The sequence below is a fragment of the Zingiber officinale genome, chromosome 2A (genome assembly GCF_018446385.1).
Source record: "Zingiber officinale cultivar Zhangliang chromosome 2A, Zo_v1.1, whole genome shotgun sequence".
Taxonomy (NCBI): Eukaryota; Viridiplantae; Streptophyta; class Magnoliopsida; order Zingiberales; family Zingiberaceae; genus Zingiber; species Zingiber officinale.
This window is the reverse complement of record NC_055988.1, coordinates 6268738-6279179: the sequence shown is the minus strand read 5'-3', so window position 1 is coordinate 6279179 and position 10442 is coordinate 6268738. Positions and strand designations below refer to the sequence as shown.

General features: G+C 42.7%; 2 protein-coding genes across 2 annotated transcripts; one reads left to right on the top strand and one right to left on the bottom strand.

Moving 5' to 3' along the window:
• The first annotated feature begins 3820 nt into the window (after positions 1 to 3820).
• On the top strand, positions 3821 to 6496 carry LOC122040628 (40S ribosomal protein S12). The gene is made up of 4 exons (XM_042600015.1): positions 3821 to 3935; positions 5502 to 5781; positions 5974 to 6039; positions 6251 to 6496. The coding sequence occupies exons 1-4, from the start codon at positions 3931 to 3933 to the stop codon at positions 6308 to 6310; spliced, it is 411 nt and encodes a 136-aa protein (XP_042455949.1). The 5' UTR covers positions 3821 to 3930; the 3' UTR covers positions 6311 to 6496.
• Positions 6497 to 6625: 129 nt separating this feature from the next.
• On the bottom strand, positions 6626 to 10214 carry LOC122040627 (accelerated cell death 11-like). Its single transcript, XM_042600014.1, has 4 exons — positions 9957 to 10214; positions 8542 to 8714; positions 7344 to 7489; positions 6626 to 6991 (listed from the first exon to the last, which is right to left on the bottom strand). The coding sequence occupies exons 1-4, from the start codon at positions 10140 to 10142 to the stop codon at positions 6882 to 6884; spliced, it is 615 nt and encodes a 204-aa protein (XP_042455948.1). The 5' UTR covers positions 10143 to 10214; the 3' UTR covers positions 6626 to 6881.
• Positions 10215 to 10442: the final 228 nt, after the last annotated feature.

The window sequence follows — 10442 nt, the reverse complement described above, 5'->3', positions numbered from 1 at the left end:
ACCCCCGAGCCGATCGGCCGAGAGGTTTATATCGAGCCACAGCTCGATGACGAAGGCCCCGGCCGTTCGGTGGAGGTTTATATCCGAGCCAGGCTCGATGGCGAAGGCCCCGAGCCGATCGGCGGGAGGTTTATATCCGAGCTATAGGCTCGGTCGAAAACCGAGCCGATCGGTAGGAGGTTTATATCCGAGCCAGGGCTCGAACCCGAAGGCCCCCGGCCGTTTAGCTGAGTACTTCCTCGGGAGCGAAGGCCTGAGCCGCTCGGCCAGGTACATTATAGCTGAGTACTACCTCAGGGAGCGAAGGCCTGAGCCGCTCGGCCAGGTACATTATAGCTGAGTACTCTACCTCAGGGAGCGAAGGCCTGAGCCGCTCGGCCAGGTACATTTTAGCCGAGACTACCTCGGGGAGGATTATATACGAGCCAAGCGCTCGATGTGAAGGCCCGAGCCGGTCGGCCGGGTATATGGTTTTCCGAGCCAAGCGCTCGACGACGAAGGCCCGAGCCGTTCAGCCGGGTGTGTAGTCTCACTAGGAGACCGACGAGCACCGTCGTTAAAAATCGAGAGTCGGGCCGGCGACTATAAACCTCCCGGGCGATCGACCAAGAGTCGGGACGCAGTCGGGCCGGCGACTATAAACCTCCCGGGCGACCGACCAAGAGTCGGGACGCAGTCGGGCCGGCGACTATAAACCTCCCGGGCGGCCGACCAAGAGTCGGGCCGCAGTCGGGCCGGCGACTATAAACCTCCCGGGCGACCGACCAAGAGTCGGGACGCAGTCGGGCCGGCGACTATAAACCTCCCGGGCTGAAGACCTCTGCACGGACCAGCATATCATATATTCTCTCCCCTGTTCGGGGTCGAGTTATCACTGAAGGCCCCCGAGCCGTTCGGACGGGAGGTTTATATCCGAGCCACAGGCTCGAAGACGAAGGCCCCCGAGCCGTTCGGCCGGGAGGTTTATATTTGAGCCACAAGCTCGAAGACGAAGGCCCCTGAGCCGTTCGGCCGGGAGGATTATATACGAGCCAGGGGCTCGATGGCGAAGACCCCCGAGCCGATCGGCCGGGAGGATTATATTCAAGCGATCATCACCGGTTTCGGACCAGTTCAGCGGACCAGCACATCATATGTCTATATCCCCCGTTCGGGGTTGAGCGGCCTTCACTGGTCACGGACCAGATTCATGATCATCTATCTCCCCCGTTCGGGGTCGAGCAGTCGTCCGCCCGGCATCTATCTGACTGATCGACGTCACCGCGGTCGCACGCGCGGCATCGTCCGCCCGACATCTATCTGACTGATCGACGTCACCGCGGTCGCACGCGCGGCATCATCCGCCCGGCATCTATCTGACTGATCGACGTCATCGCAATCGCACGCGCGGCATTGTCCGCCCGGCATCTATCTGACCGATCGACGTCACCACGCATGGCATCATCCATCCGGCATCTATACATCCGATCGGCAGCACTACGATCGTTCGCACGACAGCTTTCGTCCGGCATCTATCCATCCGATCGGCATCATTCCGATCACTCGTTCAGCATTGCCAACTCCTCGCTACTCGACTGCCGGACCAGCATTTTATGTTCGCTCGTTGACCATTCTCGATGCTGCTCATTCAGCACGTCAGGCCAGCATTTCATGATCGACTGATCGTCATTTTCTCTGTCGCTCGTTCGGCGTTGTCCGCTCGCCGTCTACTCACTCGATCGACATCTTTCCGATCATCCGTTCGGCCACACCGCTTGATCTAGGTCGCACGCCCGGCCTCGTGCCGGTCTACTCAGCGTCCCACGTGTCGCTCGGTCGGTGTCAGTTTACATATCGAGCACTCAGCGTGTTGTCATTCGCTCAGCATCTTCCGCTCAGCGTCTATCCACCCGATCGGCATCACTTCGATCGTCCGGTCGGTATCTTCGTGGCTGCGTACTAGGCATTGGTCCGGTTACAGATTTGATCCGCTCGGCACGAGTACTATCTCATGCGACACCATTATTATAGCGACCGGTCGCTGGAGACAGTATACTTTGGGTTCAGCGATTTGATTTTGATATCATGAGCGGTTCAGCCCTGGGCGATAGACTTGTCCAGTCAGTCGGACTCACGCCTCCTTCGACTAGACTTGAAGGGGAGGCTTGTGTTCCGGATATGAATGTGGCATGGGAGGAATTAAGGGGAGGTCAAAGGGCATTTGGGTAATTGAATGTTTAGGTTTCTTTAGGGGAGAGGAGGCCTCGCGTTTTGGAGGGGGGGCGCCGCCAGGGAGAGAGGGAAGAGGGTTCTGTTCGTGATTTTTGCCGCCGCCAGCCATCAAGGAAACTTTCTCTCCTTCTCCAGCTCTCCGCCGGCGCCGACGAAGCCGCCGGCGCTCCCTTCTTCTCCTCCCTCGCCGGCAGCCTCCGCGCGCACAGCGCCTCCCTCGCCGGCAGCCTCCGCGCGCACAGCGCCTCCCTCGCCGGCAGCCTCCGCGCGCACAGCAGCTCCCTCGCCGTGTTCCGGCCTACGCGCCGTTGTCACATTCCGGCCTTCGAGCCGATGTCGTACGCCGGTCGTGTTGCCGTTGTATTCCGATTGTGTGTCACCTTTCAGATTCATGCCATATTCGGCTCCGCGTTGTCACCTCCGGACCCAGCTCCTCTTCGGTCGGTTCAGAGGCATCCACCCTTCCGGGTCACGACGACTCGGTCAGTTTCACGACCAGCTCACTCATCCATCCGAGGGCGCCCCCCTGGGCCAGGGTACGTTCTCGTACCTTCTTTGCATTTATTTCAATATTCTATTATTATCCGGATATTTATGCATCTGTGGGATTCGCCTCGAGCACCGAGGTACCAGAGACCGGGGGAACCCGGTCGCTGGATACAGGTACAGTTGACCGGAGGAGGACTTCTGACGATCTGGTCAACGTAGAGGACAGCTCATCGACCGGGTCAAGAGGATGCGGTCAACCTTCCAGACACGTCACACCGGCAGGTTCGTCTCCTCAGCTTCCAGACAGGAACAATTAATAAAACTCTTTTTAATATGCTAAATAAACAATAAAATAAATAAATAAATTTAAATTATCAAACTTAATAACCAATCAAATAATTAAAAGTTTCAAACAATCAAACAAGCTTGAATTGAGAGCTTGATAAAATCTAAACGAACAAAGCTCAAACCAAGCTGAAGCCAAGCTCGAACCAAGCTCAAGCCAAACTTGAATTGAGAGCTTGATAACATCTAAATGAACCAAGCTCAAACCAAGCTTCAAACAAGCTCAAACTCATAAAAAACAAATCAAGTTAAGCTTGGATACTTATTTTAAAAGTTTGGTTCATTTTAAGCTCGGGTTGGCTCGGCTTAGTTACCTTATCAAACAAGCTTGAACACCCCAAAGTTCAACTCGACTCGACTCATTTAGAACCCTACAAGCGACCGAGGGACTCGCCCGTGAGCAGGCGACTAGGGGAGCTCGCCTATAAGCAAGTGCCCGGGGGCACTCTGCCCCCTTTTTTTTATTTCTTTCTTCCTTTTTACAATGATTCGTTACCCATATGGTACATTTCTCTTCCTTTTGTTATCCATCTATTGTCTTTCTCTTCCTTCGTTTTGAAGGATTTTTTTTATTTCTCTATCCATGTGACCATGTCTTTGAGTAAAGAGAGCATTAGATCGACTTTCTTAATATGGAATAAAGCTAATTGGATTTCTTTTTATAATTTTTGAAGTTAGGCCCACCTCTCATTCCCAGCCCAAACCGGCCGAAGGGTCCATTAAATCGACGGCCAAGATGTGCCTGCTAGCTACTATAAATTGCTCGTCCGCGGTGCTGGTCCGATCGCATTTCTTAAGCCCTCCAAAGTGGTGCGCCGCCATTCTCCATTCCTCACTTGAGCTCGTCGGCGATCGATCCCTCGTTTTTTTATCACAGCGAACGCAATGGCGTAAGTGATCTTGTTCCCAATTTCCGTGGCCTCCTGTTATTTTACCTCCGATGTGTAGAAGTTTTTATGGTAATTTGGCCATATTTTGTCGGGTACTATTTCTCTGCGATTTTGGTGTTCGAAAAAAGTCGGGTTTTAGGATTTTCTCTAGAGGGTGACAGGATGTATAATTAGTCTCTAGGTCGCTTAATCTTACTCCTTTTTGCCAAAGTTCTTTGCTTTTCGTGATTCCTTGACTATGAGCGTGCGTTTTGAGTTTATACGTTGTGGATTTATGGAGTTAAATACATAGATATACGAAGTTAATTGGGAGAATAGTGTTGAGAGGGAAGTTGTTAAGCTAATTGAGAAAACTACCGAGCTAGTCACGTTGATCCTTTCCTTATGGATTATGTATGGAATTGAGTGTGATTTATTTATCTTGGGAATGATAACCTTGATATCCATGACTCTTATTTTGTTATAGAGACTTGTAAGAGGAGTGGAAATTTTAAAACATAGGTTACTTTTTCTTGTTTTATGGTTGATTAACTATAATGTATCATATTTGCAACTCTGTAGAGGTGGTTGCAGGATTTTGGGTTTTGCAAGACAAAGTAATATTACATTTTTTGAAGGGGGAAACGTTGAAGAGTTATTAGTTTTTTAAAAAACATTCATAAAATTTTAAAGTCAGTTTGAATTATGACCATCATGTGATGTTAAAAAATCCACATTTTGAAAAAAAATTAAGTTGAGTAGTGAAGTATCCTTCAATTTAGAATATAGACAATTTGATGCTCTGAAGATCCTGAGAGTTTGTTACTTTCTTCCAAGTCAAATCCTCTTGGTCTGTTGTTGTTTGGTTCATTTGTCTGGCACTCCAACCATAGTAGGAGAAAGTAGGAAAGAGCGCTAACAATTTTGTTTTCTTGGTGAAAAAATTGGAGAGACCATAAAAAAGTGAAGATTAAACTCTATCATATCCTTTCCTAATCCAATTCCACAAAACTCTATCATATCCCTTCTTCAGCCTGCAAACGTCAAGATGTTGTATACTTCACTTAGTGAGCCTCAAAATGTGATATGAGTGCAATTGTTGGACTGTGGTGTTGTTTGTCAGCGGCAGGACTCAAAGAGAGGCATTGCTAGTTAAGGCAATGGTTGGTGAGTCTCCTTACATTGGTTGAGAGGCTTGTTATTCATCAAGCAACTTCATGGAGAACCTGTGGAAGGCTCCATGTGTTCCAAGGTCGACACAATAGGCCTCACGGTGAGGTCTTCATAGATAGATGGCCACCAATTCCTGGGCTTACTGAAGTAGGAGGCTTGTTAACAATCATTGGTTCTTTTTCCTAGACTTTCCAAATTTATGAATCAACTCGAGCACAAGTTCAACATTCATTCTCCATTACATGTTCAGAATTTCAAAACTGAATTACCTGCTTTGGTCCTTACAACTCTCTCTCTGCTATTAAACATTAGGGATTTGCTTACTCTCTTATTGCTATCTTCTGCTCCTTCTCTACTTCTCTATTTTACATCTTTTCTTTTAAGTATGCTCTTGATTCCCTTTTGATTTGCCAGTGAAGATGCTGTTGCCGAATCTGGTCCAGTTCTTGGCGAGCCCATGGATTTGATGACTGCTCTGCAGTTGGTGTTGAAGAAGTCATTGGCCCATGATGGACTTGTTCGCGGACTACGTGAGGCTGCAAAGGCAATTGAGAAGCATGCTGCTCAGCTTTGTATTGTAGCTGAGGACTGCAACCAGGCTGACTACGTCAAGCTGGTGAAGGCGCTCTGTGCTGAGCATAACGTGCACTTGGTCACTGTTCCAAGCGCCAAAACGCTTGGTGAATGGGCTGGGGTTAGTTGATTCACTTATGCCTTTTTTTCCATCTCCTTTTTTCTATAATTTGCATACATTCTTAGTCTGACCCTCCTTGTAGAAGAGAAACTGTTAATAATGTTGATTTTTAGTTTATATTTTCATTTGGAACAGCAATTGGTGTTTGGCTACTTTTAAGAGTTTCTTTTTTTTATGATCAATACCATGCAGCTTTGCAAGATTGATTCAGAGGGCAAGGCAAGGAAAGTGGTGGGCTGCTCATGTCTCGTCGTGAAGGTGATGAAGAACCCTTTTTTTATCTATCATCATCGTTTTCATCGAATCATTCTGGCTGATTATACAATAAGCAGTATTCAGATTTCTTAAATTATTTTTGGACTGTTATTAACTAGATGTCCAGTTTCTTTGTTCTTTGTAGTTTGCTCTGTTGCCATAGCAACTTCAAATTGTACTTTGCGGCTCATCTGCCATCTAATTTCTTTTGCAGGACTATGGTGAAGAATCCGAAGGCCTTCACATAGTTCAAGAATATGTCAAATCACATTGAGAATTGAAATTTTTGTTCTACCTCGTCATATCCTGAAAATTGTGTTGTTGAAATCCTTCAAATACGAGTCAGTTTCATGATTATTATGTTGAATGTTTTGACTCTGAACTTGCCTAGCATTGTCTAGGTTTGTGATGACATTTTGAACTTTGTAGTAAATTAGATTGCATTATTATGGTTCTGATATGGATACATTGTGATGGAATTTCTTCAAATTAACTGTTCTAACTTGATACCATCGAAAAACTAAATGTGAATTGTCAATTTGTTTGGATTGATAAAGTTTTCATCAAACGAACTCTGAATGAATTGGAAAAAAAAAAACTTATTTTACCAAGTTCGATGATACACTGATATTGTGGGGAAATTTAAGTGCTAATGTTAAATTATCTGTTTAACATGATCCACAAGAGTATTTTCATATGGTCAAGAGTAATGATCAAAAATCATCTAGCTCGCCATCAATCAAATTCAAATAATCTCTCCTATATGAATAAATTTCCCAAGTAAACTAATGCGAATATAACTTCTCCCTTGAGCTAAGTTGTAGGATAGGTCACGCCTGTCATCTTCACCAATCTATCCCCATTTGTCTCGAGTTATATAGCTCTTCAATGTACGCGATCACAGGACCTGAGCTTCTGATGTAGGTTTGCATATAAGTTCTTGCTGATGCCTCCTCTGCAATCATTCAACAACTAGTTAGCCAAAATTCTTCTGCAAGTGGATTTAAAGGTTCTGATCTTAAGCATAGATATAAGATGTACTCCACACCATTTTAAAAAACAGTTTCAAGTGTATAGATTGCTGATACACTACTCAGGTTTACTTTTATATTTGCCTAGAGGCTAGAACTGTATCTTATTCGTCATCCATTTTGACAGTTAAGGAAAATTGAGAAGCAGATAAAAGGACTTAAGCAGAAAGTTCTTCAAAATCTTGTATGATCTCAGAAGACTGCGGCAACAAGTTCAAACTGATTTTTATTTAACCATAACCATAAATAGCAATGTCATGTTTGATAGAAACTCACCGTCTTCATTTAGCTTCTTCAACAGCTGTGCTTTTGATGGAAGGGCATACATTCCTGCAGCAACTGCTTTCCTTATTGCCCAACCATGGTGAGGAGCAAACACCTTTGCATAGGCTACAGTTGCAGGGTTCCTCAGGGAATTTTCACTGTGTTGGCAAAGAAGAAAATGAAAAAGAATTAAAAGACTTGATGTCAATGTCTGTAATAGTTCATTAACTAAATGATCTTCAATTGAGAATACATACTAAATCAACTGTTTTGAGGTAGGAGTTTGCAAAGGTTTTATAGTAATAAATTCAAACACGGATTCTGCAAATTTTAGAATCATTTCCATTTTCTGACATCGAGATGAACTTTATTGCTCAACTGGCAAAGGAGAACATATCAACAAGATGAAACACATATAAATGTAGCAACAAAACTACAAGAGGAAATACATACTAAATGTCAACTTAAGGTTTTGGTGGAGAATTTATCTAAATCAATTTTAAAGCAAAACACAATGTTCTTAAGTAACTAAGATGTGCAACGAAACACCTGAATGCATACTGAATATGAAATGAATGGTTTCAGATGATCAGAGAAGTACATTTTGGAATTCTAATACTATGGACTTAATTCAATGACTAAGAACTGATATTTCATTAATTTAATGGTTTGTTTGAAAACATGAAAGCATCTTTGAATTATAAATAGTTTATAGGTACTTTTTGAACCTCTCAAAAATGCTATTAGTGAAGTCTTATGCACTTAATTACCATGTTTTTGTAAATTTTATGATGGATGGTTAGTCTACCTACCCATTAAAAATATGGTTTGAAATGCTCAGAAAACCAGATTAGTTTATGTTTTAAATCTGGCAAATCCTTAGGTACATGTTAGAATGATTTATGCTGAAAATCATTATTTCAGTCAGTTACTAATGGATTTGATTTGAACATTCTTGTCGATTGTCATTCTTTCTTTGAAGATTAAGTCATTGTTGTAATGTGTTTGAATTTTGTTTAAGCATGATTTAATCGAGTTGGCATACGTATGAAGAATAATCTAACAACGTGTTCAACTTTTCTTCAAGTCTTCAAGCATAACAGAAAATAGTTGGAATATAAGATTTTAGACATCCTTTTATTATGTCATAATATAATGTTTAGCATGCACATTGCAGATGGAAAAGAAAGGTGTGAGTTTATGTCCATACTCTTTTTCAAGAATCTGCTCGAACAACACCTTGACCATGTCAAGTCCACGCTTAACTCTAAGTAGATTCCGTGAATGGCTACCACCTTGTTTCACACAATCTTGTTGAATATCTAACTCTAGCAAATTGTTTAGAGTTGAGATTGATTTTGATGCTTCACATAAATCCTCAACCTATATTCATGGTCCACCAGAAAGTGGCAGAAAAAAAAGAAACCAGTTAATAAATTGGCGTCTAAAAAATAGAGTAAAACCTCATTATAAGTGTAGCATGAGCATATATAACGCTTGAACTTGATTATGGAGGTTCCTTTCTCCTCAATGCATGACTTTCTAAGCCAAAGCTAATGCAATTGAAAATGGGATTAAACTAGAGATGAGACCAGTATTGTTGATTGCCTAAGCATTCAGATGAAATGGTGCCTGAGCACTTCAAATGAAGCTGGTCACATCAACATGAAGTTTGATCTGGAAAAACTCTTTGGATATAGTTTGTCTTCTTGAATGGAAGAGACAATAAAAATTCAATCTGGGAAAAACATCTCATAACAAAAATGAATCATGAAGTCACCGAGGAAGGAGTATATAACAAGTTCTCTTGATTGCCTAGCAAGCCTTTGATTCTTTTGTGGCTAACCACATGCTCAATATAGAAACTGCTAGATCATCCTCCATCATGTCTTTATCTTTGTTTTTCTTCTAAGAAGTTCTTAAAGATGTTTTTGATGAGAAACTGAAAAGACAAATGAATAATTTTTTGTCATGTTCATGGATGATCACTCTTGTCTATTGCATATGGATGAGATGGTGATCGACACAGTGTAAGAGTGTTAATCTACATAATGTCTACATGCCAATTTCAAGCGTAACCATTGACTTATAGATCTTTTCCAAGTTAAAATTTAAAAATTAATATCTAGTCTAAAGTTGTCTTAATGTACTATAGCATAAATCTTGTCAATTAGGTAAGCATAGTTGAAGGTACATAATGACACTTAAAAAAAGTACGAGTCATGTTGAGATGGAGCATGGATGTCTGGAAATACTATAAAGATAAAATAAAAATTTATATACTAATATTGAAGAGCAATTAGGTGAAGTTTCAATTCATGAAAATGAGTAAATAGCTATTAGAATGCTAGGTGTAGCCAGTTCTCACTTGGGTACTTTAATCGTAATTTCACACCTCACGCATATAGATGTGACTCTTCTAGGGTTGTGCGATCGCAGGCACGTCGACAGATACCAAGATGAAGAAGACATATAGATCAATCAGTTTATCGTCAATTTTGACCGAAACTACTTTTTGGAGGAAATTAATCATTTGAAAAAGCGGAAATCCGCAAAATCAATTCCAGTCCGGCATTAGGAGATCAAGCAGACTGTAAGATTTGAAGAGAAAGGGGAAAACTTGACCTTAGCGACATAATCCATCTCTGCGAACTTGAAGGCTATGCCTAGACATCCGAAGAGGAAGGAGACCTGAGAGCAGGCTCGGGAGAAGGCATCGACCTCCATGGGCGCCGTCTTGGAGCTGACCTCCAAGGCCTCGAACGCCGCCGCGATCCGCCTCAAGGGCTTCTCCCCTCCTCCACTCTCCATAAACCCTCTCTCTCCGCCTTCTTCCGACCTATGCTCAACGATGAGATGCCCAGCAAAGGGAAAGAAATTGACAAATAGTCAGCTGCCATTACTTTTATTTATTTATTTATTTATTTGTAGATTATGCCTAACTCAGACGCAGGTATTTGGGAAGTAAAATTTTGATTAAATTGAATTATTCGATCAAAATGATTGAAGTTAAAAGTTTGATTAGATTAATTTAAAATTTTATTTTTTAAAAAATATCGGTTTTATTTTTAAAATTAAAATTAAATTAAATCAATTAAATTGATATTATGA

What these genes read in the sequence shown, in the direction of transcription:
- LOC122040627 (XM_042600014.1), bottom strand. Translation starts at nt 10,142, where the DNA reads ATGGAGAGTGGAGGAGGGGAGAAGCCCTTGAGGCGGATCGCGGCGGCG. An exon ending in AGATGGATTATGTCGCTAAG is followed by an intron (nt 8,715 to 9,956) that starts GTCAAGTTTTCC and finishes CCATGAATATAG; the next exon opens with GTTGAGGATTTATGTGAAGC. An exon ending in GAGCAGATTCTTGAAAAAGA is followed by an intron (nt 7,490 to 8,541) that starts GTATGGACATAA and finishes TTGCCAACACAG; the next exon opens with TGAAAATTCCCTGAGGAACC.
- LOC122040628 (XM_042600015.1), top strand. An exon ending in CGCTTGGTGAATGGGCTGGG is followed by an intron (nt 5,782 to 5,973) that starts GTTAGTTGATTC and finishes AATACCATGCAG; the next exon opens with CTTTGCAAGATTGATTCAGA. An exon ending in GCTCATGTCTCGTCGTGAAG is followed by an intron (nt 6,040 to 6,250) that starts GTGATGAAGAAC and finishes TTTCTTTTGCAG; the next exon opens with GACTATGGTGAAGAATCCGA.